At 38.1% G+C, this 27,979-nt stretch overlaps 2 protein-coding genes and 1 long non-coding RNA gene across 4 annotated transcripts in view; 1 reads left to right on the forward strand and 2 right to left on the reverse strand.

Annotated features, from left to right (window-relative positions):
- Positions 1–12,165, reverse strand: part of DDHD2 (DDHD domain containing 2) — a 27,984-nt gene extending 15,819 nt beyond the window's left edge. Inside the window, exons 1-10 of the mRNA XM_026508334.4 lie at positions 11,840–12,165; positions 10,079–10,306; positions 9,137–9,327; positions 8,485–8,574; positions 7,821–7,941; positions 5,743–5,832; positions 4,659–4,794; positions 1,838–2,046; positions 1,494–1,561; positions 354–476 (exon numbers count right to left, since the gene is read on the reverse strand). Of these exons, the coding sequence (XP_026364119.1) occupies positions 354–476; positions 1,494–1,561; positions 1,838–2,046; positions 4,659–4,794; positions 5,743–5,832; positions 7,821–7,941; positions 8,485–8,574; positions 9,137–9,327; positions 10,079–10,298 (1,248 nt within the window). The 5' untranslated portion in view covers positions 10,299–10,306; positions 11,840–12,165. The remainder of the gene's footprint in view (positions 1–353; positions 477–1,493; positions 1,562–1,837; positions 2,047–4,658; positions 4,795–5,742; positions 5,833–7,820; positions 7,942–8,484; positions 8,575–9,136; positions 9,328–10,078; positions 10,307–11,839) is intronic.
- Positions 12,149–27,713, forward strand: LOC113262096 (uncharacterized). Its single transcript, XR_003318605.4, has 3 exons — positions 12,149–13,306; positions 13,680–13,906; positions 25,145–27,713. It is a non-coding gene; the product is annotated as an uncharacterized LOC113262096 (long non-coding RNA).
- Positions 19,004–27,979, reverse strand: part of BAG4 (BAG cochaperone 4) — a 39,271-nt gene continuing 30,295 nt past the window's right edge. For both annotated transcript variants that reach the window (XM_026508335.4, XM_057303485.1), the window contains 3 exons: positions 27,117–27,371; positions 26,338–26,592; positions 19,004–25,609 (listed from right to left, as the gene is read on the reverse strand). In XM_026508335.4, the coding sequence (XP_026364120.1) occupies positions 25,124–25,609; positions 26,338–26,592; positions 27,117–27,371 (996 nt within the window). In that variant the 3' untranslated portion in view covers positions 19,004–25,123. The remainder of the gene's footprint in view (positions 25,610–26,337; positions 26,593–27,116; positions 27,372–27,979) is intronic.

Here is a 27,979-nt window from a genome sequence, read left to right on the forward strand (position 1 = left end):
AAGCCTGAAAAAAAGCACAAAAAAGTGGCAAAAAAATAAATAAGCAAATACCAACAATAGAGCTCTTGAAGGTATAACAGAAAATAAGAGCTGGAATAATTAGTGACCATCTATTCTTACTCTGTTTTCTGAGCTATGCTGTTTGCTAGTCTTTGCTCTATCACTACGTTTGTCAGTATAGCTCCTCTGAACTTTGCTCCACAAAGCAAAGATTACTTTATAAGATAAAAAACACATAAATAATGCTAAAGGACATTACCAACGATAACAGTATTTATAACTAAAATGCTTCTAAAGGGCAGGCTCTTAGCAGTAAGATGAAGATAGCATAAAGTTTTAAAAGATTATTTTACCAGAGCTTCCTTATCTACTTTCTCCTTCTCAAAGATACTAAAGAATTCAGAGAGTTGAAGTTTCTTCAAATCTTCCTCTAGTGTCAGTGTGTCTCCTTCAGCCGTGACAATATTTGGTGCAACCTAAAAATTAAATTATAAAGCTCATATTCTCTAAATTCATTTAGATTGTCCTTTATTATTATTACTAGCAATAAAAATAACGTACTATATAAGAGTTCTACATAAAGATATACTTAAACTGTAATTCGTACAGAATATAAATTAAGTAATCTCTAACTTGCAACTTTAGCTGAAACAATGTTTTTGAACAAATGAATGCATGAATGATTATCAAAGTGTTCTTCATCTTCATCAACAAAACATTTATTGAGTTCTTATTAAGAAAAGAGTGTTTAGAACATAAAACAATCTAAAATAAAGCCCTTTTCCTGGAAGAACTCACTCAACAGAAAGAAGACACTTACATAAAAAGAGAAAACATGCAAGATAGGATATGCTAAATACTAATTCAAAACTATAGATAAGTGTTCACGGGACTTAGTTTTTACAAAAGATGTTTTGTTTTGTTAAGATTTTATTTATGTATGTATGTATGTATGTGAGAGCGAGAGAGCACAAGCAGGGGGAGCAGCAGAGGGAGAGAGAAGCAGACTCCCCACTGATCAGGGAGCCTGACGTGTGGCTCGATGCCATGGTATCATGACCTAAGCCGAAGGCAGATGCCACCCAAGCACCCTAAAAGAGATGTTTAAACATCAAGTTCTCCCACCGCTTTCAAAGGGAATTTCTATAAATCATTTTGTATCCAATTTATTCATTTCCTCATCATACGTAAACTTCATTTCAGCTCAGTGATTCTATAATTCTAGTAATAGATGAGAAGTGCATATTTATAATGGAAAACAGATACCTTTGGTTATTTTAGAATGTGGCAAATTTGTGGAAGCTTATTAGTATCTTGCTTCTATCATCCATGAATGACAGAGATAATTACAAGTCTATTAAAATTAAAATGAATGTAAAATTAATGTTATGATATGAGACTAAACTAAGCCTAAAGACAAAAAATAAGTCTAAAATCTAAAAAATCCGTCCTAAGAAATGGTACAAGAGAAGCTATCTGTACATCTAAATTACCTTTTCACTGTCCATATCCACCAAAGAATCTTTCTGATTTGTTAGGATATCAAACAATATAAGTGAACCTAAGATAAAAGAAAGAAGGGACAATTTATAAGTACTGGCACTACTCAGCTTTTATCCAAAAAGTATTAAGCCAATTACCCATGTAGCAAAATCTATGAAGCAGGAAGTCTTTCTTTCCAATCCACCACTGCCCTTCCAACCCCTTCCAAATTCTTCATCATAGACCAGTTCTAGACCTCTAAATCTGATACGGATAAAAGACACTGTACTTCAAAAACAGGTGTCCTTAATATGTTAAGGACATATTCTCTGGTCACAGAGAATTCATTTGTTACCTAAACTATGACCAGCAATGGATACACCCCCTTTGAAATTAGGGTTCCTCTGAAGAAAAAGTGTATATATTCGGTTCATTTCAGAAGCAACTGTGTCCACAATAGTCTGACAGTAGGTGGGGCTGTTGTAGAAGAAGACATCCAGAATCGTGTCATTGGTGAAGTGCCTTAGGCGGTTAATGCTGGGCAGAGTTATTCGCTGCAGATCTCTGGAAAAAAACAACAACAACAACAACATTTTAAGCAGAAAACCTACTACATTCCATAACCTCCTCCAAGTTATTACCCAGCTTAGCCTTCAAGCTTAGACTTAGATATTTAAAGATACAATAGATACTATCTATTAATAGGAAATACAAAGGACTCAGAGACATGTTTAATTAAGTCAAAATGACATGATCAGCAAAAGTCAGTGAGAATCTCTACAAGACAAATAACCCAGTTTCTTCAATACATAAATTGCAAGGAAATAAGAGATGCAAAGGTAATCAAGAGATTAAAAGAGACTTAAAAGACATATCAAAAAGGGGCTCCTGGGTGGCTCAGTCGGTTAAGCATCTGCCTTCAGCTCAGGTCAGGTCATGATCTCAGGGTCCTGGGATCAAGCCCCGTGTTGGGCTCCCTGATCAGCAGAGAGCCTGCTTCTCCCTCTCCCTTGGCCCCTCCCTCCACTTGTGCTCTCTCTTACTCTCTCTCGCTCTATCTCTAAAAAATAAAAAGAAAAAAATCTTAAAAAAAAAAAAATAACCAAACTCCTTACTAAAAAAAAAAAAAGAGACATATCAATGAATTGCAATTTATGGACCTTAGTTAGATTCCAGTTAAAATGTGTGTGTTTACTACACATTTACTAGATAATTGGAAATTTGAACACTATATTTGCTGGTATTAAGAATTTTTTTTAGGGGCACCTGAGTGCTCAACAGGCAGTCTCATACATGCTCTCTCTCTAATAAATAAATAAATCTTTTTAAAAAAAGGAATTTTTTAGGCGTGATAATGGTGTTATGGTTAATATATATATATATATATATATATATATTTTTTTTTTTTTTTTTTAAAGATTTTATTTATTTGTTTGACAGAGATAGAGACAGCCAGCGAGAGAGGGAACACAAGCATGGGGAGTGGGAGAAGAAGAAGCAGGCTCATAGCGGAGGAGCCTGATGTGGGGCTCGATCCCACAACGCCGGGATCACGCCCTGAGCCAAAGGCAGACGCCCAACTGCTGTGCCACCCAGGCGCCCCGGTTAATATATTTTTAAAAGTTCTTTCCGAGGGGCGCCTGGGTGACTCAGTCATTAAGCGTCTGCCTTCGGCTCAGGGCGTGATCCCAGGTCCTGGGATCGAGCCCCACATCAGGCTCCCTGCTCTGCTGGGAGCCTGCTTCTTCCTCTCCCACTCCCCCTGCTTGTGTTCCCTCTTGCTGGATGTCTCTCTCTCTCTCTGTCAAATAAATAAATAAATAAAATCTTTTAAAAAATAAATAAAAATCCTTTCCAATATACAAACAAACATTTACAGATGAAATGAAATAATATCTTAAGATTTGGTTCAAAAATAGTATGATGGAGGGATGGGCAGTAGACAAGGGTTGAAAAATAACGGATAGAGCAGAACTGGCCATGCGTTGAGGCTTGTTTGCCCTGGGTAATCATAATCTGTACATGAAGATCCATTATATAAGCTATTTTTGTGTACAAAATTCTCTATAATAAAGGATTTTTTTAAAGACAGAAAATACAAGACATTTTTTTCAGAATTCTCGGCACTAAGGTTTTTTTGATCACAAGTCAAATGATAAATGGATCAGCTCCCTTTCTCAATGCAAAATTTCTGAAGGCTGAAAGAAAGTGAGACTGCCAGATGCCAAAGGCAAACAACTCATATCTCAAAAAGGAAGACCATGCTGACATTATGCAAATCAACTTCCAGTTAAAGCTTTCTCAATACCCAAGAAGAGTCCTCAAAGATTCAACAGCTTCTGTAGTTTAGAGGGCAATTTGCCCTTAGGAACCTCTTAGCATCAGCTCAAATATGAAGAATGTGAACTCCATACCTAGTAAAAGCAACACCACCATACAACACCTGGCACATGAAATATGCTCAAATCATACAGTATTAAGAACTGAGAGACAGAGAATCAGAAAAGCCATTTCCAAGACCTACATGGACACAATACTGACTACTTCATTTATCTTCCAGAAAAGCATTTGCCATTCTATCCTAGAACTGTATTATGAATACACTTAATATCCTTAACATAAGGCCACCTTCTCTGACATTACCATAAAATCTACAAACAAAACTGTGTTTGTGACTTAAGAAGGCCATCACTTAAAAGTTGTACAAATTAACCTCAAGTTATAAATGCTGATAATTTAATGTTTGGGGATTTCCTTTTTTCCCCAACATGGACAAATATTATCTAAATATGATCACAAAAGGAACAACAAAACACTCTGTACATCTTGAGGTAGGCTGGCTTTGACAGCTGAAGATGGAAATGCTTATACGCTATAGGAAGAAAGCAGCGTTTGGTTTTAATGCTAAAGAAATAACATAGCTGTAATAGTAAATACTAATGAGCTAATAAAACATACTGGAAGACACACACAGCTCTTTACTCCTAACCAGGGTAGTTAAACCAAGGGATTGGTCAGCACTTAATAATGTATCTCTAAGAAAAGACACAGAAGTACAAAAAACTTCTCACTGAACAGATTTTTATATAATCAGCTATAGCAGAAACATCCAACCACATCGATGATCAAAAAACGTATTACAATCTAAGGACTCAAAGACATAAGGTATTACTCACACATCCACGCCAGTAGAATGCAAAGGACTATGCCAGTTGACTGGAAGAAATTCTACCCTCCCAATCTGCTGATTTTCTTGGGCTTTCTTAAAATGTGTCTGTAGCAGGTTCAAGGAAACACTGCGAAAATCGTTAACTGGAAAATAAATTAACTTATGCATCACCAGGGAAGCAATGAGTTCACAGAATAAGGATGCAATAGATCATGTAATCATACTCTCTCCATTTGCTTAGAAAACATATTTACTTGAGTCAAAAACAGCAAAGTGGTATACAGGAAATATTATCAGTGCACAAAAGCTGTTTCTTTGACACAGAACTTTATTTTACTATACAAAACATTTTATCTAAAGAAAAGCTACCTTCAACACTTCTGTGTCATGGGAACGATTTCAATTTTTTAAAAAAGAAAAAAAATCACATGACTGTGTCAATTGGCCTTATAGTTAGATTCCTGTACTAACTTTCTGGTTCTTATCAACAACTGCTATCCAATATTTTAGATTAAAAAAAAACCAAAAACACTGTTATTTGAAGGTCATACTACATCAGTCTCACCCTTCCAGAAGGTTTATGCTTAAAAGCATTACCCAGTAAAAGATCCCCAGTTGGGACAGACTCTGAATATGTACGATGAAGTTTTAGAGAACACTACCTTTCAAAATCAAGTTATACTAATGACCTAAGTATTCCAAGTAGAGTATCAAGAGCTTTATCACACTATAAGTTAAAAAAATGATTGAAGGTTCTGTTATTCATTTAAATTATATCATCTTTTTGGTTCCCTTTAAGTTTGGAATGGTTAGAAAGAGGACCATCACATTCCTAAAACAATTTTATAAGGATTAAGGGCTTGTTCATTCAAGAATTATTAGTTAAGAGTATAAACTATTAGCCTAAGGCATTTAGTAGTACTTTAGGTCTCAGTTAAGCAGCTTTACTACCTTGCCATCTGTCTTTAGCTCTCCAAATCTTATTATGCAGATAAGATAAAAGACTAAAAACAACAGTTTATCTCAGCTCACAGGAGCACTGATTAATATTCCCCTTAAATGATTTAATCATACATGCTTTGCAAACCTACCACACTGTACAATGCTTCGAAAGCGGAGATCACAAGCTGGTCCAATCCCATGGACTACAAAAACCAAGTGATCTATTTGTAAAGGTTCTCCTATAAATGAAATTTAAAAGAAATTATTTCATATAACTAGTCTTATGTTCTGTTTATAGTCAAACATTCACAATAAATAGGTTATAAAGATGGGCAAATTAAAATATAAGATCATTTTTAAAAATATTTTATTTATTTATTTATTTATTTATTTATTTATTTATTTATTTATTTATTTATTAGGTGGGGAGAGGAGCAGAGGGAGAAGGATAAGCAGACTCCAAACTCACCAGAGGCTCAATCCCACGACCCTGAGATCATGACCTGAGCCAAAAACAAGAATTGGTCCCTTAACCGACCGAGCCACTCAGTATCCCCTAAGCAGATCATTTAAAGGACACAAAACAGTCCTATATTTTACTTACTAAAAATACAGTGATTTTACCATGTTTCTAATTTATCTTGACATAAATCTATAAAAAAATTTTTCAGGCTTTAAACTTTTTATTTTGAAATACCTGCAATCTTACACAAAACATGAAAGAATAGTACAGACACTCCCATATACTGTTTTCAGATTCAACACTTTAACATTTACATTTGCTTTATTATTGCCTATGTGTTTGTGTTACACACATATTTATTTTTCTGAACCATCTGGAAGCAGATTGCGTATATCATCAGATTGCACACACCATACCTCTTTAAATACCTAACCCTGTAAATACTTTAATATGTATTTCCTAAGAACATTTTCTTAAATAACCACAGTACAGTTATTGAATTTAGGCAACATAACATTGGTAGGATACTTTTATCTAATATTCCATTTTTATCAATTATATCAATAATGTCTGGTGTGTATATAAACCTAAATTTTTAAACTCATCTTCTTAAAATTTTTTTTCATGTTTTTATTTATTTAAGTAATCTCTACACCCAATGTGGGGCTCGAACTCACAACCCCAAGATCAAGAGTCACATACTCCTCTGACTGAGCCAGCCAGGTGCCCTTAAACTCATCTTTTTAAATTATAATAAGTCTAAGGGGAGCCTGGGTGGCTCAGTCGTTAAGTGTCTGCCTTCGGCTCAGGGCATGATCCCAGGGTCCTGGGATTGAGCCCCACATTGGGCTCCCTGTTCTGCTGGGAGCCTGCTTCTTCCTCTTCCACTCCCCCTGCTTGTGTTCCCTCTCTCGCTGGCTGTCTCTCTCTCTGTCAAATAAATAAATAAAATCTTAAAAAAAAAAAAGTTATAGTAAGTCTAAGACTTGTAAGTATAGTAAGTCTAAAACAAGCCATCTCCTCTCAGGGATAAAAGTAAAAGGAATTTTATAATACAGTTAAATATATTATAAAACCAACCATAATGGCCCTACCTGGATAGCAATGGATAAACATCAAAGTTCTACTGAAAAAGTTTACCTTAGTTCACAATCTGCAAGAACAGGAATTACCAGAAATTAATTTTTAGTCAAACAGGTGGAATCACACTTCTTAAAATTAGGACTACATCAGTTCATTTGTACCAACTGACTTCTTGATTAGAATTGCCAAATTTTATCCATCCCACAATATATACTTAGCAATTTTAAAATAGATTTTTATATCTATTAAGATTCATAGTGGGGCGCCTAGGTGGTGCAATCCGTTAAGCGTCCGACTCAGTTTTGGCTCAGGTTGTGTTCTCAGGGCCGTGAGATGGAGCCCCACCTTGGGCTTCGCACTCAGTGCAGAGTCTGCTTGAGATTCTCTCTCCCTCTCCCTCTCTCACTTATGTGCACTCTCTAAAAGGAAGGAAGGAAGGAAGGAAGGGGGAAAAGGGAAGGGAAGAGAAGAGAAGGGAGTCAGGAAAGAAAAGAAAAGAAAAAAAAAGAAAAGAGGAAAGAAAGAAAGATTCTTAGTAGATGAAATGATGCTAATCTTAACTCAAAATAAGCCCATATGACTAAACCATTTTTAAGCCTTGAGGTAATCCAAAACCATAGAAAAACATCACAATTTAAGTCATAAATAAGTTCGTCAGAAGAAAAAAATAAACAACATTACCACAATGAATGTCAACAGAGATGTTCTCAACCCCTCTCTTCACTGTTCTTGGTCGGCCCTGTTCAGTGGGTGTTGAACCCCATTCATCAGACCCTGCAACTGGCTGGTAATGCACCATAAGCTTAAATAGAAAAGACCAAAACAATAAATATATTCTACATTATAGACATCTCTATTTACACATTCTGAGGGATAGGAACCATGTCTTTCAAAACAGAATACACAGTCAAATCTCAACCGGAATTTTGATATGCAACTCTGACAGCTTGAAATGAGAAGCCTGAAAATACAGTAGGTTAATGTTGTACATGTTAAATACCTTACAATTTTGTCAATTATACCTCAGTAAAGCCAAAAAAGAAAAAAAACATCAGGCTAACATCTTTCGATAATACCCTACACATGTAAAATATGCCCATATAATGTGTCGGTGATATTCTTAACCTACAGTGGTGTACTTTTCCCTAGGAAAATTCTTTTGTATAAGGTGAAGAAGGTAAAAAATGGTGGCAGTGGATACAAGTTTCATAATTGTGAATGCAATATAAAAATTTCCAAAGGCTATCCTAAATAGAATCCCTATGAAAAAGAAACCAATTAAGTTCTCCTTAGTAATACAATTAACCTTTAATCCCACATGAAAGAAAGGCTTAATTTGCTTTACCTTTGGATTGTGTAATATAATAATTTCTCTGTTGGGAGACTCCAGTTTCTTTTTCCACTCATCCAGAGTTACAGCAAGCATGTACGTTTCCTTAAGAGAAGACATGTTTCATTAGATTTCTCTAATAGCTTTTCTATTAAAACTGAACTTTTTTTTTTACAATACTGCTAAACAATTACATAAGAATATCCAACTCCAATTTATCAAATATTTGAAAATTCTTTTAAAATTACAACAGATAGTAATATAGAACAAAAAAATCACTACTTTTATCACTAGAGAAAATCATTGTTCACATTTTGATATACTTCTTTCAATAATATTAATATCTACTCCAATGTAAAGGAAGCAAATTTCAGACTTTCCAGAGCCAGAAAAATAAAAGGCTAAAAAGACAAATCTTGTGGTCATTATTTAAGTATTAACAATTATCACCATTAGGAAAAAAATTTTAACTTAAAGGCATAAGTTTACATAGCATTTTAAAATTGGAAAATAAAACTACTTTATCTTGAAACTAACTTGCAAAATAAATGCTATGTGATCCAGATAGAACCAAACTCTAGAAATTTCACAAAAATAAGTCACAAAAAAACATTATTAAATAAAAGAAGAAAAAAATGAAAAAAGTGAAAAGGGGTCAAAGGAATACCTCTAAAACTTGGCTGAAGCTCTCTGAGTAGGGAACATACTTATTATCTTTGTCTCCCTTGTAAAACCAGGTACATCGTCTCACTTCTGACGCTAGCTCATCCCAGTATACAGCATACCGCATCCTCTCCCCCAAATGCACATCATATCTGCCCCCATCAGTGGGGACAACTCTCCCATTACAATCTTTTCCTATCAAGGATTGGAAAGGGGGAAAGAAACACATATATAAAAATAAATCTCCCAAAATACAATTCTGAGTTATACTCTAATGTTGTTAGACATAAGAATGAATATTTTCTACTTGGCTAAACATTAAGCAAAACGGAATTGATATTTTTTCACTACTTTACAAACCATCAAAATCATTCTTGGTTTTAATGATACGTGAAAAAAATAATACCCAAACACTGTTTTGTTCTTTTTCTGAGAGACAGTAATGTCCCATTGTAACAAACAAAAGTATATAAGGCTTTTCTGAATTTTTTGCTTCAGGGGCCAAAAAGTGAACTAACAACCATGACCATCAGGATGATAAAACAGTTACTAGAGCCATTCTTGTTTCATAGAAGTAGAAAAAACAAGTGACAAATTAAAGAATTCATTCTTTTGCAATGTGACATGCCCCCACTCTTCATAAACAAAAACTGAAACATATGCTAGAACATAAGAAATATTATTAGATAACTATGCAGAAATTACAATAAGTACTGTTTTCAAATACAGCCCAAATTCTTAAATATTATAAATTGACTGGTTAGTAGTGCAAAACTTCTATTTCTATATAAAAATGCTGTAGGAGAGAGAACTACAAAAAAAAAAAAGGTGCTATAGGAAAACAAGAAAAAAATCTAATATTTTTAATAACACTCAATATAAGAACTATTCTATTAGACTGAGAGAAATAGTCTTAATCTATTAAAAGTCATCATTTTTATCCTACCAGAGCCATATGCCTCTTCCAGCTGCTGTGAATCCTCAGAGTTGAAAGGAATCCATGTCTCCTTAGAATCTATTATTTTACAATAAAACCAATGAGGAGAAACTGGTTCATACAAACCGCCAGCATCCATGTCTAGTAGCTCAAAGGAACTACATGAGTTTGGTGACGGCGATGGATCTGACTGGGACAATTGTTCCTGGTGTGATTCCACTGATGACATTTCGCTCTCTAAAAGACAAGACATAAGAAAACTATCGGGAAAAATCATTTTTCTTCCATTAACACTGAAATTTCTCTCTCACACACACATACACACACAACTGGTCATTTTAAGGAGCCATTTCTGGGAAAAAAATCTCAGGGGGCCACACAACTGAATATGGAAATAAGGTATAAATTAACAGCTGGATTTGAGGGGGAGCTTTAAACAAAATGCTTCTTATAGTCAGACCAACCACTTTACACTGATTTCCCAATTCTCTCGGAAAACTGCATGGGTTTAATCAATCAATAAAGTATAAGACAAACCCAGAGGGGCGCCTGGATGGTTCAGTCAGTTAAGCATCTGTCTTTGGCTCAGGCCATGATCTCAGGGTCCTGGAATAGAGACCCGCATCCCATTGGGCTCCCTGCTCCCCGGGAGTCTGCTTCTGCCTCTCCTCCCTCTGCTCCTCCTCCTCGTGCTCTCTCTAGCTTGCTCACTCTCTCAAATAAATGAAATTTTAAAAAATAATAAAATAAAATTAAAATTAACTTAACTTTAAAAAAAAAAAAAGGACAAACGCTGAATCAGAAGAAACACATGGTCAAAAACTTGATTGCAACAAAACATCTTACCCTAATTCCAATCTAAGTCTATTGCTAAAGGCAAAAAATTTACTCCAACTGTCTTAATAACACCTAGATGTCAGGCTCCAGGCCCCTAGCATTACACACTTACATGATTATAGGAATCTTAAAATATTGAAAGTAAAACTATTCACTTAAGAACCTGTCACCTTTTATTGATCCTTGAAATGTACTTAATTAGCGACTAGGGCACAAATTCTGAAAACACGAACCCTCGTTTGAGCCACTGTGCGCACGCGCGCACCCACTCACACCGTCCAAGTCTCAGGAGAAAAGTAACAAGTGACCTCAAAAGCCTCCTTCCCTCAAAGACGACTCTGACCTATGTGGTCCTACCCCTTCAACACCCAGGCCACTTGGCAAGTACACTGCACACACTGAAGTGTACTCAACCTGAAGGGAGTGAGCAACATTATTGGTATCTCAGCACCGAGCGCTGCGGGATGGCAAACACCTGGCCTCCCCTGAGCGAACGCTCTCCAGGCTTTCGGCCACTTTATCTTTTTTCCTAGCGCCAATTTACCTCCGCTACCTTGGCGCGTCCCTTCTCCCCCACGACCCTGGGCCTCCTGCAGCCCAGACCTGGAACCTCAGAGCTCGGGGACTTGCCTCCTCCCGCTTCCAGCCCTGCAGAGCGGAGCAGAGCCACCGATGGAAAGGAGGTAATTTCCCGGTGGCTTAGAGCGCAGTCGGTACAAAGGGAAGCCTGGCCGCTCCATCCAGACGAGGTCACCCACCCCCGGGGGTGGTCCTCCCAGCACCTCCTTTCGCTGTCTCAGGCATCGCGGACTCCTCCGCCCCCGGCGGACTCCTCCGCCCCCGGCATCCTCATCCCGCAGTGCCTCCAACCCGCAGTCCCGTGGGGCCTCCCTCCGCCCAGCCGCCCACCCCAACACGCCGTCGCGGTCTCACCTGACAGCCCCGCTGCCTTTCACACACTCCTGCCCTCGCTGAGGGGCGCACGACATGTCCCCGCGGCGGCCTTTCCCCCGAGCCGAGGCGGGGCCGGGCGCAGCAGGGCGGAGCCTGCAGCCCCGCCAGGCTCGTGCCCAACACTGGGCTCCACTGCGCTCCCAGCGGGCGAGCAGCGGGTCCGGCTACTGAGAGCAAAGGTGAGGTTCGAGGACCGCTGAGTGGAAGCGATGGGTGGGGCAAGGAGGGCCGCAGGAGACTGGCAGGAAGTGTCGCGAGAGGTGGAAGGAATCGCGCGAGATGTGGCTCCTTCCTGCGGGCAGGGAGCCGAAGCGCTGGGCGTGCGGGCTGTGCGTGGGGCGTGCCCTCCGCTCTGAGCCGGCGCGCGGAATCTCCGTCTGAGGTCAGAGGTCTTTGAGAGGCAGGGATGAGGGATAAGACATCATAGGAGTAAGGGAGCATTTTGTTTCAGTGAAAGAAAGCTTCTTCAGGATTAACCAGCCCAGCCTCCTCACTTGGTAGACTGATGGGAAAAGAGGCGCGCTGACCCTGGTACTACTCTGGCTAACTGTACTAAAGGGCCAGGAAAGATGGGAGAACCCGCTGGAAACGCAGATGCCACAACCCTGGTGAGCAATAGAACGAAAGGGCGCTCGCAGCAGCTTCCACTTATGGGTGTGAAAGGAGAATGGATACCATTGGCATTTGCAAAGAAAAAAGTTTCTCTCTGGGGCTTTGCCTCCCCCTTACATTTCTTAGCATTTTGAGGCTGCCAAAAAAAAAAAAAAAATCTATAAAAATATAGAAGTGAGCTTCACCAGATTTAAAAGCTGCACGAGGGGTTGGAAGCGAGGTCCAAACGGGTTGACATAATTGAGGTGAAAAGTTGAAATGAATTTCCCACAGTCTTGAAGCTAGTGGCCTGCCCTGCTCTCCTGGGTATTTAGTTTTCTGGAAGGCCTCCGCTCCTTTGAGTATTCAGTAAGACACTTGTCTATTTTCTAACTAGTTTATAGGGCAAGGATTCAGGGATATTTTCAGTTTTGTTATTTCTTCAGAAACCGAGAAAAAAGAATTTTTATAACATTAATTCTCTTACAGTTTAACAGCCACACACAGATATTCACAAGTTTACTTATACCTTCTCAAACTTACAACACCTAAAAAAGCTTCTGCTCTCCAGGGAGAGGGTAAGGAATGCCAGAGTTGTCCCATTCTCTAGGATCTTGTCGGATGACTAGCTAATATCATAGACTAATAATAGGAGCTAGCATTTACTGAGCTCTTACTGCTTCTAGGTAGGGTTGTAAGCATTTTACAAGTGTAATCCCATTTAGTCCTCACAACTTGAAGTACAGACTATAGTTCTCCCTATTTGGAGAGGTAAAATGACTTCTCCAAAGTCATGCTATCAGCAAGTGATGGAGCCAAAATAGCAAACACGGTGTCTGTCTTCAGAGCCTGCAGGTAAGTAACTTACTTCAACTCAGTCAGTTAAGTGACAAAACCAGACCTTGAATTTAGGTCCTCTATCTCCAAATCTCTATATCCTCGGTACCAGCTCTTCTCAATTTTTTTGGTCTCAGGAACCCTTTACCCTGTAAATTATTGAGGACCTTAAAGAGTATTGGTTATGTAGCTTATATCTATCATTATTTACTGTATTAGAAATTAAAACAGAAATTTAAATATTTACTAATTCATTTAAAATAACATTAAAAACCCATTTCTTATAAATAAAATTTTTAATGGAAAAATATTTTCCAAAATGAAAAAAATCAGGGGAAAGAATGACATTGCTTTACATTTCTGAAAATTTCTTTAATGTCTGGTTTAACAGAAAACTGTTGGATTCTCATATTTGCTTCTGCATTCAAACTGTTACAACTTTAGTTTTGGTTGAAGTATATGAAGAAAACCCAGCTTCCCTCAACTATGTAGTTGGAGAAGGAAGAAGTATTTTAACAGCCTCTTCAGATAATTATGGCTATTCTTTTTAATGCTACACTAAAATTCAACAAATGGTGGCTTCTTAAAGGTCCGTTGCAATATGGAATCCAAAAACAGGTCAGTGAATATTTTGTATTCTGATACATTAAAATCCATTGGTCTATCTTGCACTTTGAATGGATCTTTTACCTATACATGATTTATGACATCAAGCATTGGTTATTTGGAAAATATTAGTTCACTGTGCTATTAAGTCTTCCAAATGTTAACACATTTCATTATACTATACATACATTTTTAATTACCAGCGGTCTCATTAGAAGAGCCTTTAAGTATTGGGAAGCTGTCAAGCTCTTAGCAAATAAAAGTTCTCTAAAGTCTGCTTTTTTTCTTGAAGGGTCACAGTTTATCATTGGGAATAAATACTGTCAGTTGTTTTCCTTGAAGTAACAAGCTCACTTGTTTTCAAGAGACTCTTTATCAAATAGCTCAGTCTAACTAGCCCTAGTTTCTCTGTATTTTTAAATAAAAATGATGTTCCATGAGAAAATGAGTAGCTGGTTCAGTTACCAGTGCAAATAGTTTAAGTGCTTTCTCCTCAACAGACCAGCATACTTCAGTCAGCAGAACTGTTGCATGCATACTATTTTATCACACAGAATATGAAAAGGTGTGAATGCGGGGGTTAATATTTAATAAAATTAGTAATTTTTACTTCATGAACAGTATGCTTCAGTGAAATGGGCACTATTTTTATTATGAACGCATGGCAGTGCACACTACAAGGACTGACAGTACAGTTTATTTCCACTGCCTTAATTCTTGCTAAGGCATCAGTAGTTTTACCCACCACTGCTTTTGCATCAACAGTGCAAATGTCAAAAACACAGCAAAAAAAAAAGCAAATCATGTCTTAGTATTAATAGTTTTGATCTTGTGATCCCTGAAAGGACCCTCAGCATTCGTGGACTACCCTTTGAGAACTACAGCAATTAAATGGGCCCACCCAGCAGCTTGGAATATAAAAGTAATGAATAACACAACACCTACCCTGAAGGAGTTCACAATCTTAAGAGACAAGCAGGTAAACAAATAAATATATCTTGAGTGTCATAACAGAGACAGGAGCCACATACATTGATAGTTACAAAAGAGGGAGTTATCAAATGTCCAGGTATACCCCCCAGAAATTCTCATTCAGGTCTCTGGCGGGATTCAGGAATCTGCATTTTAAACAAGCACTCCAGATGATTTAAAGGCAGGTAGTATGGGATCTACACTTTGAGAAACACTGCTTTAAGCAGTATACATTTTAGGTTACCAAGAAGGCTCACTAGGTAGGTAGGTTCAGAAAAAGAGAATATTTTATGGTATATCGCTTTAAAAAAATCCCACTCAATTTTCACTGGCTATTGTTTGCAGTTGTATATCAGATCTTTTACCAGGAAAAAAAAAAACACCTTAAAAAGCAAAATCTGAAACAAATTGTCCTTTTCAATTCTCTAGTGGAGGGGGCAGCAAACTTTTTCTGTAAAGGGCCAGGTAACTATTTCAGGCTCTGTGGGCCGTAAGGTTTCTGTCACAAATAATCAGGTCTCCCGTTGTAGCAAAAAAGCAGCCAGAGACAGTAGGTAAAGCGGTGAGTGTGGCTATCCCAACAAAACTGTTTACAGAAGCAGGCAGTGGGGTACATTTGGTCTCTGGTGCTAGGCAGTTTCCTGACTCCATGCTCTAATACAAAAGATAATGCTAATTGCCAGTAAGTTGCCTCAAGAGCAAAAGCAGGAGTCTAAGGTCATAAAACAACTGGATTTCATATCCAAAGTAAGAAAAATTGCGAGGCATCCATTTTGAATTCCCATTTCTTTCCGAAATAAACCGTGTTTCAGTATTCAAAATGGATGTGTTGAGTGCCTATCAAGGCATTAGGCATAAGGATATATAGTTTTTGGAGGCAGGAGTCCTCAATCCCTGGTGGACAGCTAGGTATCTCGAGTTGAGAACACTCCACAGTTGTCTTGGATGCTCTGACTATAAAATAGCAGAAGTTCAGGCTGTGACGGTGATTCTCAAACTTCAATGAACGGAACAATATGCTAAGTAGATTCTTTATTTTCACTTTTAAAAAAATCTATTAGAGAGAGAAAGAGAGCACAAGCAGGGGGAGCAGCAAGCAGGGAGCCCGACGAGGCACTCAATCCCAGGACTCTAGGATCAGGACAGGAGCCGAAGGCAGAGCTTAACCAAATGAGCCACCCAGGCGCCCCCGCTAAGTACATTCTTTAAGATGTAGATTTTTAGATCCAACAGCCAGAGATTCTGATTAACTAGAAGAGTTTAATCAGAGGGGTCATGAATCTACATTTTAATCTAGAATATACAGGCTGCTGCTATGAGGCAAGGTGCTTAAATCAAGAAACAGAAGACCTGAGCTATAATTTTGGCTATACCACCAACTTTGTTTATAAATTAAGAATGTTAGAACTGGAAGAAACCTTAGTGATTAATAGCGTGATGTTCTCCTCCAACCCAAAGTTGGTGATTTTTGTTAAGTCCATAAATCATTCATGAAAATGCATTGTATTACTTTATAGCCACAACTGAATAGTTTCTGCCCTCAGCTTTGATAATCTTAAGAGTGTTTTTACTTTGAGGAAAATGATTTATACTTTCCTTATGATCTTTGTCTTCCTGCAATGGGGGCTGTTTTGGAGGCTGGTAACCTGAGAACTTCAGTTTAAGCTGTGCGGCAAGCTGGCTCTCCTCTAGCTCTTGGAGGTTTCCATCAAGCCAAGGCTTCCTGTTGGCTAGGGTTGTCAGACTGAGCTGTAGGGGCCAAAGGCAGGTGGCCCTATGATAGGCCACGTTGGCATATTGATTACTTAAGGGGCGGCGCCTGGGTGACTCGGTTAAGCGTCTGCCTTTGGCTCAGGTCATGATCCCAGGGTTCTGGGATCGAGCCCACCATCGGGCTCCCTGCTCAGCAGCGTTTCGACCTCTCTCTCTGCCCCTCTGCCTGCTTGTGCTCTCTCTCTCAAATAATCTTTAAAAGTTACTTAAGAGACAGGCTGTGCAAGGACACTCTGACCTTCCTCTGTCCCCTGAAAGCAGGAAATAAGTCTCCTATGTGAAAGGTACCCTCCCTGCACCAGGAGGTAAAAGAGACATCCTTATCGCCCAGAGATGGGAAATTTACAGCCAAGGAGGCTGTGTAAACAACCCTTGTCACTTTTTACTGACTACCACAGCCCAAATTCTGTTTAGAATTCCTAATTGAGCCTCCCAAAGTTAAGTTTTCTTTGTCCTGTCAGTTCCTCACAAATTTGTCTGTCTAAAAAGTGTAAATACTGCCTGCCTTGGTCACTTCTTGAGGTCTCAATTTCATTATTGGGCCTCCATGCACCCATAATAAAACTTTGGTGTTTTTCTCCTGTTAATCTGTCCCATGTAAGTTTAATTCTTAGTCCAGCTGGAAGACCTTGAGGGTAGAGGAAGAATTTTTCCTTCCCTTCAGAGCCAGTGTAAATGTAGCAAACACAAATGTAAAATATAACACTTTTAGAAAAAAATAGGAGAAAATCTTCAGGAACTGGGGTTAAATAAACCAGAAGTTCTTAGAGACTTGACACCAAAAGTCCACTCCTTAAAAGGAAAAAATGATAAATAGGATTGCTTCAAAATTAAAAACTTTTGCTCTGGGAAAGACTCTGTTAGGATGAACGGACAAGCTGCAGGCCAGGATAAAATATTTGCAAACCACACATCCGACAAGGGACTTGTCTCTAAAAAACAAAGAATTCTCAAAATTCAGCAATGAGGATGATAGAGCCCAAGTTTGGTTTCAATACCATTTTTCAATAACAGGAACCAGGGCTTCTTGGAGAAATAATTCATTCTAAAACTAGAACAGAAAATATATAAGATGAGCCTGGAGATTCTTCTAGTGCCAGAAAGTAAGGGAAGGGGGTGGGGAAAAAAAAAAAGGCCACACACAATGATGGGGTATGTCAAAAGGACACAACTGAGAGAGCTCCCATGGCCAAAGCAAGAGAATCTGAGCAACAAAATAAATAAGGTAGTATTAGATCATAACACAGTATAAAATAAATATCTATGAATCCATACTGATATAAATTGATTAAACAAACAAACAAATGGGAGAACAGACAAATATCCCTTGCAGGGAAATTCCAAATACTTTATGTAGATAAACACTCTCGAGGAGGTGGAGGATAACTCCCTACTCCTTAAGTGTGGAGCTGTGTATAAGGACTTCCTTCCAAAGAGTACAGTAGGAAAAAGGGGAAAAGAAAGTAATTTACGGTGGAGAAACCTAACAAACACTACCTCAGCCAGGTGATTAAGGTTAACATCAACAGTGTAAGTTATTTGATACATGAGATGGACACTTACCTCTGTGGTCTTCCTCCCAAAAACCCACAGCCCCAGTGTATAGGAGACAAACATCAGACAAATCCCAGCTGAGGGGTAGTCTACAAAATATCTGACCAGTACTAGTACTCCTCAAGATGGTCATGGTCATCAAAAACAGGGAAAGTCTGAGAAACTGTCACAGCAAACAGGCTCCTAAGAAGATATGATTACTAGACGTAATGTGGTATTCTGAATGGGATCCTGGAAGAGGAAAACGTTGTTAGGTAAAAACTAAGGAAATCTGAAGAAAGTATGCATTTTAGTTAATGAGAATCTATCCTTATTGGTCCATTAATTGTGTCAAATGTACAATACTAATTTAAAGTATTAATAGAATGCAGAATATAAAGGAACTCTGTAGCATTGTAATTCTTCTATAAATCTAAACTACTCTAAAATAAGCAGCTTATTAAAATAAATCCCCCTAAAATGAGCAAAAGACACACAGACATTTCACGGGAGAGAATACACAGGTGGCAAATAAGCACGTGCAGAGATGTTCAACATCATTAACTACTAAGGAAATGCAAATTCAACCACAACGAGGTATCACTACACATCTATCGGAACACCTAAAATAAAAAAATAGTGACACCATCAAATACTGGCAAGGATGCAGAGAAATTCATCCATGCTGGTGGGAATGTAAAATAGCGCGGCCACTCTAGAAAAGTTTGGTAATTTCCTACGAACTTAAGCATGCAACGACACTATGGCCCAGAGCTGCATTCCTGGGCATTTTTCCCAAAGAAATGAAAACCATGTCCACACAAAAACCTGTACATGAATGTACATAGCAGCTTTATTCATAACAGCCCCAAATTGGAAACAACTCCGATGTCTTCAATAGATGAGTGGTTAAACTGTGGTATATCCGTATCACAGACTACTACTTAGCAATAAAAAAAGAACTACTGATATAGGAAACAACTGGAATGGCTCTCAAGAGAATTATCCTGAGTGAAAAAAAGTCAGTCTCTAATGGTTATAGTACTGTACAATTCTACTTATATAACATTCTCAAAATGGCAAAATTCAGAAATGGAAAACAGGTTAGTGATTGCCACAGGTTTAAGTATGGTGGGAAAGGAGAAGTAGGTGTGCCTATGAAAGGTCAATAGTAAGAATAAATGTGGTGGAATTGTTCTGTTTCTTGACTGCATCAGTGTCAATATGCTCGTTGTGACACTGCAGTTAAGTTTTGCAAAATATTACCATTGCAGGAAACCAGGTAAAGAGTACATGAAAGCTGTGCATTATTTCTTAAAATTGCATGTGAATCTACAAGTATCTCAAAAACTTCAAAAAATATAGTACCTCCAATAAATCTGAATTTCAGGAAAATAGTCATTTTTAGTATCAGTATGTCCCATACAATATTTGGAACATAATCATTTTTTTAAAATGATGTTACTTATCTGAAATCCAAATGTAACTAGAAGTCCTATAATTTATTAGACAACACTACTCTTAACATTAGCCTATGAAGACAAAGTATATATTGCAAAATCAAAGGACATCTAAGGGTTGGCAGACAGAAAATATGCCCTGATCCCAGAAACCCCTAAATCCTCACTGTCAGAGGAATGAGAGTGAGTGAGTTTCTCACTCCTGGTGAGAAAAGCCACATGGGAGTATAAAACCTCGCATTTACACACAGGATGAAAATTATTCAGACAATCCTCCCTTCCTAATTTCAGATTTAAAAGAGCCATTCCCTTCTAACAAATATGAAAAAATAAAAACGAAATGGTGAGGAAGCATTTTCTAGAAACAATTTTGGGTCTCCACTAGAAAACACAACCATGAACTAACAGACATTTGAGAAAATATCTCTAACAAGATAAAGATGGAGATCAAAACAGAAAGGAAAAAAAGCAATTATGGAGGAAATCCATTATTCAGTAAAAAGGAAACACTGAGAAATTAGCATTAATAGTCCTCAGAGATAGAAGATACTACAACCAAAAACAAAAGCAGAATTCCATAAAGGAACACAAAAAACAAAAATTCTTAAAATTTAAAAATAAACAGTAGAAATGTAAAATTCAATGAAGATTTAGAAGGTAAAGGTGAGTAAACCTCCCGCAAAGTACAGCAGAAAGGCAAAAAGTAAAAAAGAAAAGTGATCAAAGAACCAGTCTGGGGGCACCTGGGTGGCTCACTGGGTTAAGCATCCGACTCTTGATTTCAGCTCAGGTCTTGATCTCAGGATCGTGAGACTGAGCCCCGTGTTGGGCTCTGCACTGGACATGGACCCTGCTTAAGATCTTCTCTCTACTTCTGTCCCCCCACCCCCACCCCACACACTCTCCCTCTCTCTTAAAAAAAAAAAAGTCTAAGAGATCTATAACAGAAACAGCAGGAATTCTATAAAGAGTTAACAGATGAGGGTGATGGAGGGGGAAAATTAAAACACAAAATCAAGACAATGTCATAGGACTTAGGATATGAGTTTCCAGAATGAAATGTGCCCAGTAAAATGCACAAAAATAGACCCACACCAAAGCTACACTGTTAGGAAATTTCAGAACACAAGGGACAAAAATATCATACAAGCCTCCAGAGAAAAGGGTTTTATACAAAGGATCATGAAAATACATTTTCAAATATGTAAGATGTAAAAAAAAACTATTTCTCCTGCACCCTTTTGCAGGAAGTTACTGGAAAACCTGCTCTACCAAACTGAGGGAATAAATTAAGAGAAAGACATAAGCTACAGAGAACAGGAAACTAGCAGGAGAAGCAAAACCAGGATAAGTAGAAGATCCCAGAATGATAATACACAATCAGAACATACCAGTTCTCCAGTCAGAAGGCTCCAGGGTAGACTTCTTCAGGAGTTTGAAATTACTAAACTATCTGTCTGAACATCTTAAAAGAAGATTTACACATGATGGAGGGCTTGAGGTCAAATTAGCTATCTGAGCAAACGCAATAAATAAATGATTAACTGCAGGGAAAAGAAGTTGTTGTTCAGGAAAGGAAAAGTAATCATGGTTTACAACACGACTCAGCTCCAGTTAGCATTTACATGGTCATAATAATGTACAACAAAATCATCCTATAACTAGACTGGGGGGGATTTTGAGTTTGGGGGATGAGGACTGAGATGTGTGTATGGTTAAGAGCAGAGAGATAAACCCAACCTTCAGCCTCTATAATAGAAAACTAGTAGAAATGACCTAAAATTGATAAAAGCAATACAATTGTGTCATTAAAAAAATATGGAAAGGTGCCTGGCTGGCTCAGTCGGTGGAGTGTGCAACTCTTGATCTTGGGGTTGTAAGTTCAAGCCCCATAATGGGTGTAGAGATTACTTAAAAAATAAATAAATAAATAAAAATTTAAAATATGGAGATAACACCTAAGGGAGCTAGAAAAAGAACAAACAAAACCCAAAAGCAGCAGAGGGAGGGAAATAATAAAGATTAGAGCAGAAATAAATGATACAGCAACTAAAAAAACAACAGAACAACAAAAATATGGAGAGAATTTGTTAAGATTCAAAATACAAAAGTGCTTGCTTTTGTAGAAGAAAACAAGGGACTGGGAGCAGAAGCATGGCCCCTGTCACAGAACTGACGCTTTACCCTTGTAACTTCCACAGAATTGAGTCTTTAAGCTTATAACTTTCTTAAAAAGAAAAAAAAAGATGAAAAATTCCACTCATCAACTATCCATCTCCCCAAAATCTTTTTTGTAAATGCAATTTAATCTATAGTCTTCAACTTTATTTTAAATCTACCTACCTTTAACGGTATTACATTGACGACTAAAGAACTGTTTTCAAACCCTATTTTTGAAAGCATTTAGAAGAATTCCATACCAACAATGTAGAGACAAGCATAACCCGCCATCCAGATACTTCATGAGGGCATATTTGTCTCAATATTCATATTGGCATTTATATGTGAAACAATAATGGCTTATTATAAAGAAGACATAGCTGTATTTAACATGCCAGGTCTAACTATATTCAAGATTTTGACAAAAACTATCCCCAAAGTAATACAAATTTAGAGACTTTTAGAAAGTCCAGATGTGAAACTCCAAGAAAATTCTGAATTCAGTCTGAAGTCAATACTAGGTCAAATACTGAACCAAACCCACAAACAATAGATACTATTTTCCTTCTTAAGTTCATTATATTTTCTGAAGCAGGTTACCAAAACTTTCCTTTCTTTGATATTGGTATGTGGAATCATCTTAACATGGTTTACATCTTTAAGTTCTAAGTTTGTACTGATCCTGAATATCTTATTAAAAATATAAATCCAAATGTGATAACCCTTCCTTACAGAAGAATTCCAATTAGTACATGTAAAAGAAATTAAAGAAACAGAAAATCACCACTCGAACACCACAGTAGTAACTGACACGAGCAAGATCTGGCAGTGGACACGAAAATGAGTGGGCAATAGTTTAAGCAGAAACATTTGCATAGTCTCAAAGTATCTCCAGCGAATATTTAGTCACTACAAAGAAAAACGTAGGCATTTTACAGTAGAGAATCCTAGCAGACACCACCCTAGATAGCGATTAAGGTTAACAACACCAGAAACACATTATGACATCAGGTGGCATGATACACTGTCACAGACTGGGAGGACACTATGGAGACATGACAACTAAATGCAAGGTAGAATCCTGCAGGGGATCTTGGAACAGTAAAAGGACATCAGTGAAAAGACCAAGAAAATCTCTACTTTTTTAAACTGTCTACTTCAGTTAACGGTATTGTATCAAGGCTAATTTATTAATTTGACAATTGTTCTATGGTTATATAAGATGTTAACATAAGGGGAAGTTCGAGAAGAGTACAGAAACTACTAATTTTACAAGTCTTTGGGAGGTCCAAAATTATCTCAAAATTCAAAAAAAAGCTGCTAAAAACCATACACATATAGGTACATAATGTGTGTGTGTGTGTGTGTGTGTGTGTGTGTGTAAAAACTGAGACTTCATGGACATTGGTATCTTGGGCCCTTGGTTAAATAACAGTGTTCTCTCCTGAATTAGTCACTGAGTCACTGTTTCACCAGTTTCCTTTAAGTTGGCTTTAACGTTCTCCCCCTTCCAAATTTTTAGTTTCAAGTAAAATTTCCTAATTTTCATAGAAAGCCTTTTTTTAACATTCCTGTATTAGGCCAAAAACAAAAATCCTAGAATAAAATTGTTACCATATTATCCCATAAAGTCATACATCCTACCCATAAGACCCAGCCAATATTTTTACTCCATTTCTTCTCATCATATATATTTGTCTGGTTTTGTTTAAAAGGAGAGGAGATGGGGGCACCTGGGTGGCTCAGTCGGTTGGGTGGCCAACCCTTGATTTCAGCTCAGGTCTTGATCTCAGGGTTGGGAGTCCTACATTGGACTTCCATGGCATGGAGCCTACTTAACCAAAAAAAAAAAAAAAAGGGGGAGAGGAGATGGCTGATAGATTTATTATCACTAATAGACTAGTCTATTATCACTAGACTAATGAGTCTAGAAAAAACAGTTATCACTTGGATATCTTATTAAGAAAGAGCTGTTTTTCCAATAACAGATACTGTATACTAGAACTCACTTCGACAGAAAAAGTAAGTCATTTACCTAAGTCTCTTCCACACCATAGCATAGAGCTACCCAAGCAAGCCCAGCTAAGACCCTTTCAATAACCCTTTCTCAAATCTGGCTCTGTAATGACCGTAATTAATGGTAATAAACATCTTTTTTATAAAACAATTTATCCTAGGAAATAAAGCTAAACATCAAATCTACCTTTAGAAGAAGAAAATTTCCCACTCTCGCTATGGCTGATTCATTCCCTGAGCATGAATCCTTTATTACCCTCATTGTTTTCAACTACAAACTGAGCTGAAGTCTGCTCATAGGGATCTTCATGGTGAAACTAATTATTTTAGATAGAGAAGCGCATTTCCAAATGGTCACATTTATTACTTTTGCAGTTATTTATTCTCATTGTGGCTTTAATTTTTCATCTGTATCTATCGTAATGCTCTACATGGAAGCAGCAGCAGTGAAAAGATAATTAGGGGGCAGGGGAAGGAAATTTTAAGGTGGATCTTTATCCAAAACCAATAAAAAAGCAAAAAAGAAAATGGCCACAAACATTTCATTCCTGTGCCCTTGCCATCTCCCAATTCGCCTTCCACTATTAACATGAAAAGTAGAAGTGGTAACTCTACCCTAATAATAGATACAAAAAAAGAGACAATTTTAGCTCAAGAACTCACTACACACTGCAATATGTTCAAGTGGTGGAAAGATATAAATTCATTCAGAACTGCCATACTATCTGGCTGTCAATATAGTCTCTTGAATAATTATATTAAACATATTACTACAAAACGTACCAAGAAGTAGAGAATAATACTATATTTGTGAACTGCAAATAACAAAACAAAACAGAGGTCCAAGGAGGCTAAAGTCCAAGCTGTAATTTACACATGAAGTGTATGCTGAAAGCAGTCACAATGTACAAAAATGTGACAATCCAGATGGTTAAAAAAACAGAGCCTGTTTGCCTCAGATTATATCCAGTCTCATCTGGTAGATTTTTGATAAGCCTGTTACATAAAGCGTGTTTCCCTCCTGCTGATAAGAAGCAGCTTGTAGATATCTACAAATTTCTTAAGGAGTGAGTCTACGTGGCAATAAGGGTAACTCCACAGTTTCCTATTACATTCATTGGTCTGAAAACTGAAAACAACTCATAACTAAAATGTTCTTTCAAGTCCTTTACCAGTTTTTCAAGTTTTAATCAAAGGAAAGTTGGAATGTATTGCTTCTTGTCACCAACAAGCATTTCAAAAAGAGGGTTAATTAACCAAAATCAAGAGTTCTTTGGTCAAGTTAGTAACAGGCTTCCCCTTTGTTCTAAATCCTTCATAATCCTTTTTTTTCCAGTTTTTCCAGTATGGCCTGGATTTTACAAACAGCCTCTTTCCTGGCCTGCCGGACAGAGTCCTGGCCCCCAGTTTCAACTGAATCCAGTTCCAAAAGTTCCTTGGTTAGCATTTCTTCCAGGAGCCAGTATGCCTTGTCTGTCTTTTTCCCTACGAACTCTTCTACTTCTTGCTCAAGATACTGGACCTTCTCCAGCACATGTATAATTTTTTTAATACTTGGGGGAGTACCTTCATCTGAAGATAAACACTCTTCAGGAAGATTATCACTGTGATCTTGATTGCTGGGGTGTTCGTTGCTGGCATTACCATACAGCTGAGGTTCAGCACTATACTGGACTTGGGAATCCAAAAGATCTGAATTATCATTGTTCATCGTTCCCGAGGACTCGTACTGATGGACAGTGCAAGGAAAGTTGTGCCGGTTCATGCCTTGATCTGATTGGCTATAGGGGTATGAGGAATCCTTGGAGTGGGAGAGCAAAGAGGGGAAAAGAGCAGTTTTAACGGGAATCCATCAACAACAGATTTGTTAGCCCACATCTTTCACCTGACCATGAAGGTACATGAAAAGATTCCCCACTAATAAAACTGGACCTCCCTCCTTAATCATTTGAGAAAAACACAACCCTAAAAAGATAAAAGGAGTGCTCTGTCAAGTAAAAGGCAGAGAATTCCTGAGAATAATGGCTGGAATCTACCCTGAAGCGCTCATCATCACGAACACCTCATAATCTATCCTTCCCACTTCACAATCCACAGTGACTTAATAAATAGGAATTAGATGGTTTTTTCCTTACAGAGTTAAAACCTTAAGACAGATCTTAAAAAGGAACCTAGCCACAGGCAAATGATGTTCAAGTCTATGGTTTATACAATTTCACATTGGTATCGTCTTTTGTCTACAGATCGAGGTAATAAAATACATCTTTGACTTTGTTAAACATTCAGATAGTACAACAAAGAGTAAATGAGCATTTTTCTGTCTTTTACAAAAAAGATGCGAACCTGAAACTGCTCTAAAAAATAAAGCTTATTAAAAGAAAAAAAGAAACTGGGCCATGTAAAGCTACAGGTAGTAATCACCAACTTTTTGTGATTAGTCCCCATTTAATCCACACCAATGCAGAAAATGTCCATGTTGTGCTCTCTCAATTACCCAAACACCAAAAGAACGTTTAGAAGGTCTCCTACCTTGGGCTGATGGGGTGGTGGTGAGGGAGGTGACTGAGGAGAGCTGCTGCTAGGCCATGGTGGAGTACTCTCACTCAGGTAGAGATTCCCAGGTGGTGCTGAGGGGGCAGCTGAAGGCCAGGGGTAACGAGTTCCCATTCCATAAGCACCAGGAGAAGCCCATGAGTCCTCCTGTGGTCGTACAGTTGGTCCTGGTTGTGGAACACTACGATTACCATCCCCATAAGGATAATGGGGCAGGGTCATTCCAGGGTTCTAGATTGAGAGGAAGGAAATATGCTGGTCACTGCTAAAAAAAAACTTAACAAAGTAATGAAAATACTCTAAACAGACTGAGATGCTTCCTCTCTGCTTAACAGAGTATACTTTAGCTGCTACTGAGCTAAGTTGTAGCATCTCCAATCAGTTGTAGTGACTTCTCTAAGCCAAAAAAAAAAACTTGGTTCCAAAGATACAAGGGGCAGATTTAGTGACAATCAAACTCAGAAGGAGAAAGCTTAAAATTCAATGGCTAAAGTACAGCATAAGTCTGTCCCATATATTATAAATAAGTGGACCCATATGCTATTAGGAAGCACAAAGATGTATTAGAACTCCCCTTAAGTGGACCATAAACATGGTATCACTCATAGAATTTTTTTAAAGTAGGCTCCGAGTGTGGAGCCCAGCGCAGGGCTTGAACTTACGACCAAGAGTCGGACGCTTAACTGACTGAGCCACCCAAGCACCCCTCACTCACAGAATATTAAAAAATAAAAACCCAACAGAAAACTGCTCACCTGTGAAGCAGGATATCCTGGAACCTGCCCCCTAAGAGGGGCTGCTTCAGTCTGGCAGTCCTGCTGAGGATACAGCCAACGAGAGACTGGGGCTGGGCTGTTGCCAGGTGAACGGTAAGTGCTTGGAACCTCTGGGGAGTAATTGGTCTGAGTATATCCAGGTGTGTAATAAGCCCCAGAGTATGAGGCAGTATTTGCCGCAGGACCGGTGTGGTACGGTGAGCCATACACTCCATTTGTGTAAGAATTCAAACTCTGTAAAAAAGCAAAGTTGAAAGAAAAAAAGATGACTGAATAGAAGAACTGAAATGCCCTGACTTAATATGCAACTTTGAAAAATTTGGGAAGGAAAAAGATCAGTAACTAATGAAACTATGAACTCCCAGGTGCCTGGGTGGCTCAGTCGGGTGAGCATCTGCCTTCAGCTCAGGTCATGATCCTGGGGTCCTGGGATCGAGTCCCACATAGGGCTCCTTGTGCAGCGGGGAGTATGCTTCTCCCTCTCCCTCTGCCTGCCGTTCCCCCTGCTTGTGCTCTCTATCAAATGAATAAATAAAATCTTAAAAAAAAAAAAAAAAAGAAATATGAACTCCCTAAGCAATCTCTGAAGCATTCTTTCTCTCATATATTATGACCATATAACCACATATTAAACCCAGATTATCACTGTAGAGTCTGTGTTGTAACAATGGGAGATTACGTTGTGATGCATGATGAAGTGATGGCCTCAGAGCAGTGCTTTCCAAACACTTCCATAAGTATACCTAACAATTATATCTAACAGCGGAGAACTTGTGCCCACCCCTGGGGAGGGGTTCCAGAAACCCGGGAGAAAGGCTAGACAGAGAAGAAAATAAACATGA

The sequence above is a fragment of the Ursus arctos genome, unplaced genomic scaffold, assembly GCF_023065955.2.
Source record: "Ursus arctos isolate Adak ecotype North America unplaced genomic scaffold, UrsArc2.0 scaffold_27, whole genome shotgun sequence".
NCBI classification, from domain to species: Eukaryota; Metazoa; Chordata; class Mammalia; order Carnivora; family Ursidae; genus Ursus; species Ursus arctos.